The sequence below is a fragment of the Thalassophryne amazonica genome, chromosome 1 (genome assembly GCF_902500255.1).
Source record: "Thalassophryne amazonica chromosome 1, fThaAma1.1, whole genome shotgun sequence".
NCBI lineage: Eukaryota > Metazoa > Chordata > Actinopteri > Batrachoidiformes > Batrachoididae > Thalassophryne > Thalassophryne amazonica.
In genome coordinates this window covers 48494704-48500809 of record NC_047103.1, presented here as the reverse complement: position 1 = coordinate 48500809, position 6106 = coordinate 48494704, and the positions used below count along the sequence as shown (strand labels likewise).

At 39.5% G+C, this 6106-nt stretch overlaps 1 protein-coding gene across 2 annotated transcripts; it reads right to left on the bottom strand.

Annotated features, from left to right (window-relative positions):
* Nucleotides 1-1967: 1967 nt before the first annotated feature.
* Nucleotides 1968-5509, bottom strand: LOC117509768 (cystatin-B-like). 2 transcript variants are annotated; one of them, XM_034169456.1, is made up of 4 exons: nt 5309-5509; nt 5126-5227; nt 2814-2897; nt 1968-2267 (listed from the first exon to the last, which is right to left on the bottom strand). In XM_034169456.1, the coding sequence occupies exons 1-4, from the start codon at nt 5408-5410 to the stop codon at nt 2007-2009; spliced, it is 549 nt and encodes a 182-aa protein (XP_034025347.1). In that variant the 5' UTR covers nt 5411-5509; the 3' UTR covers nt 1968-2006. The 2 variants fall into 2 exon arrangements, with proteins under 2 accessions (XP_034025347.1, XP_034025351.1); XM_034169460.1 differs by lacking the exon at nt 1968-2267 and having other exon boundaries at nt 2539-2897; nt 5309-5500.
* Between the last annotated feature and the right edge of the window lie 597 nt (nt 5510-6106).

Here is a 6106-nt window from a genome sequence, read left to right as displayed (position 1 = left end):
GCGAGACGTCGCTCAGCGCTCTCAGCCGCCGTCGTCAGCCTGTTCAAGCTGAAAACCTCCACATTTCAGGCTCTATTGATCCAGGACGTCGTGAGAGAACAGAGAAGTTTCAGAAGAAGTCGGTTTCAGCATTTTATCCGGATATTCCACTGTTAAAGGAGATTTTTTTAATGAAAGACGTGCGGACGTATCTGCGAGTCGGGACGCAGCCGACGCGGTGCGGTGGCACAGGAAAAACACCTCCCTGTTGATAACCATTTGTAAAATCCAGGCGGCTTTTGATGGCTTTCAGTGGAGTGAGTATATGAGAAATTGTTTAACAAGCAGGACATGTTCCAACTTGTCCTTAAGGCTTTCAACAGAGGTGTTTTTCCTGTGGCGGAGCGTCGCGGCGGCTGCGTCCCGACGCGCGGACCCGTCCGCACGTCTTTCATTAAAAAAATCTCCTTTAACAGTGGAATATCCGGATAAAATGCTGAAACCGACTTCTTCTGAAACTTCTCTGTTCTCTCACGATGTCCTGGATCAACAGAACCTGAAATGTGGAGGTTTTCAGCTTGAACAGGCTGACGACGGCGGCTGAGAGCGCTGACCAACGTCTCGCACCGTGGGAAGTCCATAAAGCGACAGAATCACCTCAAAATCTCTCATCAGCCGTTAAAATTTTCACTGAAAACCAGCTTAATTTTTCGAACCGTGTCCACTTCGATGTGTCTCACAGGTTTAGAAAAAATTTTGATCAAACAAAGCGCCAGTCTCTCAGCAACTTCTCAGACAAAGGAATTCCGACGAGGGGCTGGACAACTCCTCCCACAAGGAGTGCTCACAGGCGAATGACGTCACCGACAGGCGTGGAAAAACTCACGCATGTGCACGAGGGTTCAAGCATGTCTGACGTAAAAACATATGAATGAAATCCATATAGTTCTTGAAAAAAATAAAAAGGACCGTTACTTTATTGACAGCCCTCGTATATATATATATATATATATATATATATATATATATATATATATACATACACACACACACACACATACACACGAGGTCTGTCCAAAAAGTATCAGACCTTTTTTTTTTTCAAAAACCATATGGATTTGAATCATTTGTGCTTGCATGAGCCAACCTTGAACCTTCATGTGCATGCGTGATTTTTTTCACGCCCGTCAGTTGCATCATTCGCCTGTGAGCAGGCTTTGTGTGAGCACTGGTCCTCCCCTCTCACTGGATTTTCATTGCGAGGTGGAACGATTTGGAGCTTTGCTGCATCAAATTTTTCCAGAAACTGTGAGAGACAGCCAGGTGGAAACCATTCGGAAGATTCAGATGGCTTTCGGTGACGATCCTATGGGCATCACACAGATTAAGGAGTGTTACAACCGGTTTGAAGACGGCGCACAATGGCGGAGGGTGCGCTGCGCTCCGAGCAGCCATCGACAGGCTGAAACGACCAGATCATTTCCAAAGTGAACGCTGTGTTGATCCGGCACGTCGTCTGACTACCAGAGAAATTGCAGAAGAGGTGTACATCAGCACTTTTTCGGCACATTCCACTGTTACAGGAGATTTTGTAATGAAAGAGGTGCGGAAGTTGGAAGTCTCACAGGACATGTTGTGACATGTCCAGCTCTTACACAATTCCTCGGATACTCACTCAACTGAAAAGCCACCGAAAGCCGTTTGAATCTTCCGAATGGTTTCCACCTGGCTGTCTCTCACAGTTTCTGGAAAAATTTGATTCAGCGCTGCTCCAATCGTTCAGACATTTCCTCGAAATGAAAATCCAATGAGGGGGGAGGACCAGTGCTCACTCAAAGCCTACTCACAGGCGAATGACGCAACCGACAGGCGTGAAAAAACTCACATGCACACGAAGGTTCAAGGTTGGCTCATGCAAGCAGACGTGATTCAAATCCATAAGGTTTTTGAAAAAAATAAAAAGGCCTGATACTTTTTTGACAGACCTCGTACACACACATACATACACACACAAGATTCAAACTTCCTCATTCCCAAAGGCAATGGCACCATTTTAGGACTTGAATAAACTTCATCAGAAGACGATTGTTCACACTGAAGTTTTCAGACTGTGACCTCAGTTTTGAAGTATGCAAACATTTTTTTCTGAATGTTGGGTAAATGCGAGAGAAAATTATACCGCATTTTATATGTATATTCTGGGAGGAAAACAAACACTGTGGCTGCTGATAAAGGTGTATAGATATTACAAAAATATTGGAATCAGTTTGTGCCAACATGTAAGCTATCTAATGCACACACGCGCGCGCACACACACACACACACACACACACACACACACACACACACACACACACACACACACACACACAAAATTGGCTTCAAAAGCCAAAATAGAACTTGCTAAAAATCAGTTAAATCTGCCACCAGTCAATAGACTCTGCTGTTTCTGCTGTATAAACCTACTGCTGTTGATAACTTCAAAAATCTGTATCAGTTTGCATCTCAAAGTCAACCAACAAGACCAGTATTTTACAGATATCAATACAGAAGCATAAATTTGTAAGAAATTTTCAGTTGTATATTTAATTGATTTTGTAGAGAAAAAGGTTCATACAAGCTCTTCTTACATACTGATCATCATGTTGAGCTCTTAAATCAAATTTTAAAAACTGCATGTAATGTTGTGCATAATGACAGAGAATAAAAGAAATACAGCATTCTACAGTGAGACTGCAGCCTGTAAGCACTGGCAGGATGATGAAGCCGTTCTTTGTGACGTGATCCCATCAAAATGATCAGAGAGGACATGCAAGTGTCTTGCCCACTTGCACTTTACTCAGCTCCACCGTTCCACCATAACACGGGAGCTTTTTGTAGATCTGCAGGTGAACATATTCATCATCTCCCACATAAACCTGAAGTGAAAGAAAAGGAGTATTTTGAAATCTTAAAAAAAAAAAAGCATCCAGTGACATCCACTCATAGGCTTCTGAGACATTTGTACTGTCAGAACTATTTATGTTGATCTTCTAAGGTCCAGGTGATCAATTCCTGAAAGCGATATGCAGTGGATCGTGCGTGCACACACCTAAGAAAGATTTACTGCTGCTCCTGAACTCTCGCAAACTCGGTTGCAAGTTTGGGTTTTAATGTCAGCCAAAGTAGGTATAAGGACTATTTCATGTCATGTTCATTACACTCTAAATTACTGCATTTTCTCTTCAATATTTGTCACTGTTTTAAGCTAAAATGTGCAGGATTTAGTGTCATCTAGTGGTGAGGTTGAAGATTGCATTCTGCCGTTACCAGTCACATTTCCACTCCTTTGCTTTTTCTTGTGATATCTATGATCATCCACTTCACAAAAATTTAAAATCTAAACTTACTAGTCAGACAACAACTTTGTAGACAGTTTGTTGATCTGACATCATAGAAATATGGTGTCGCACACAGTGACTGTTACACAGAATTGCCTTTTCATCAGTTTTTACTTAATGTATTATTTAATGGCAGTTTTATCAAAATAATTTATCTGACAGCTACTGACTTGAGTTAAAGGTGGAGGAAAATATCATGAAAAGGAGCTTGATGTCTCTGGCCATGAGTTTCCTGCGGGTATCAATATTTTCCCGAGTAGATGCAATGGAATACATTTTGATTGGAAGTCGGAAAGACCAACTTGGAACTATTAACTTCAAACTTTGAATAGAATGCATCAGTATATCCCTTTTGGGCCACTGTATCAACATGGTGCTGAAACACTGTGGCCTCCATGAGATGTTCTGTTCCCATTTAGATATGAAGGGCTCATTCTAAGTTTGTGACAACATACTTTTGTTGCAGGTCATTATACAGAACTGAACAGACAGAGTATTACATTCCATTTCTGCTAATAAACACTTAGAAATCCTACAAACTGTAGCTGTTTAAGTTTCAACTACATTTTGAAAGGTTTTATTACACACATATTTTTAAATCAACCTCAGTGTTTTTGATGTCAGTGAAATTAGGGATAATTATTAGGTCAGCCATCTAGGTGTGGGTTTCATATAAAAACAATGATAGATCTACTTCCACTGTCTAACAATAATAATAATAATGTGTATGAATTAAACATTAATATCACTTATCGATGTGGTCAGAATATTACACAGTTACTTTTCTGAAGTTGCTTTCCACATGGAAATGGGGTCAGACTGATCACAGTAAGTCACATGGACACAAGTCAACTCTCCACTAATGTGTGAAGTGTAAATCAACATTGTGGGGCAGTTTATTTCTGTTCTTAGCCTTCTTACAGTGATTTTGATGGGACAAAAAAAAAAAAAAAAAAAAAGCATATGTGACCATTTGTTTTAACAGAGCTTACAAAAATTTTAATATGAATACAACATAGTGCTACAAATGTCTGGATCACATAAACATTTCAGAAAATGCACAAATTTAATTTAATTTCAAAACTGCTGGCAAATTACATCACTTACTTGTGGTTTTGCGCCAAATGTAAGAATTTTACAAAATTTGTTTAAAGGGCTGTAATACAGATTTTGCAAAATCTGTATTTAATTCCGCAAAATCGTTTTAGCGGAAAGTCCCTATTGTAGGCTTAGAAATGTGGATTTCTGCTTCTTCTGTGAGACACACCCACTGATATGATCTGCTGCCAAGACAGTCTGTGAAAAATTGTTCCTAACCATAGACCGTGTATTCATAACGTCACTCTGTCACTTTCGGTCAAAGGGGGCAAGCAGCAGCTTCTTTCCATTTAAAACCACAGCCACAAAAACAGGTCATTTACTTATTGCAAAGGAGACCAATTTAAAAGAAAAAAGCCCTGCTATAAATGTAAATACAAGTAATCGTGCCACAATAAATAAATAAATAAATAAATGAATAACTAACATAAATGGGTAAATCAAGAGTTATTACATCTGTCTTGACTTACCCATTTATTTTAAAAATAAATAAATGGCAAGTGAAGACAGTGATTACATGTTTTATTAGTACATTTTATTCATACACTGTATGGCTTGTCATGGTAATCTGAGAAACATAAAATAACATTTTTTCATTATGAACTCTATCATGCAAGTGAATGAGGTTAAAAAAATAGTTTAAAAAAAGTTTAGATTTCAGACTGTACCTTGATGATATAGTTCGTTCCAGCCACAACTTGACTCTTGTATTGCTTGGCTATGAATACCGCAAAATTCTTGCCTGCTTTTCCCTCTACTTGAGTTTTCACCTGAGTAAAAACAAAGTGAAACAAACAGGTGAGATATTTACGCGGTGAAACGTGTTTAACTTCGGACCATTTCCCACTTACTTGGTCGCAAAGCTGCTGGATTTCCTCGTCGGCATCTTTTACGTCAGAAAATCCTCCAACTAATTTACGTTGGGGTACATCATCAATTTTCGAATTCGACATCGTGGCAAGTGAACGTTACCGAAACTTTAACAAACTGCTTGAACAAACTGCAAAAACAGCTTTTATCTTTCCTCACTACGTGAATCATAGGAATCATATGATCATGTTGGACCGTACCATTAGCGGCGGGGGGGGGGTGGGGGGGTGGATGTAAATGTTTTTCAGTCCAGTTAAAAGAAAAGAGAACTTTCATATGACTTAAAATAGCTTATTTATTTCTAATGTAAATCGTATACAGTAACAACAATGATGTATTTAACGTTTATCATGTGCTGTTACATTTTATGACCCCTCCCCTTTCTCTTGGTAATGGTTTCGTCTGAGTTGTGCCTTCTGCTTTTACAAATCACTTGATTCGGGCGGAACCTCGGTGAATCATCGATGTGTGTCTTTTAGGCTGAGCTGCATTTGTTTGTAGCATGTATTTCTAAATCAAAGAAGATCAAAAAGCAACAGAGCGAAACATAATTGATTTATATTACAATTATATGTAGAGACGTTGCCTTGGTCAGGAGTAGAGTCCCGTAATTGAGAGAGTAGCGTCAACTCAGAACATGGCGCCATTTTGGGTCCAACTTCACTGAACTACTGAATGAACCTTTTATGTTTTCAACATTTTTATGCCCCTCGCGGTGGGCATAATTTCTACATGTCCATGTAGTGCAGCAGATGGTGATACAAGCACACAATTCAGCA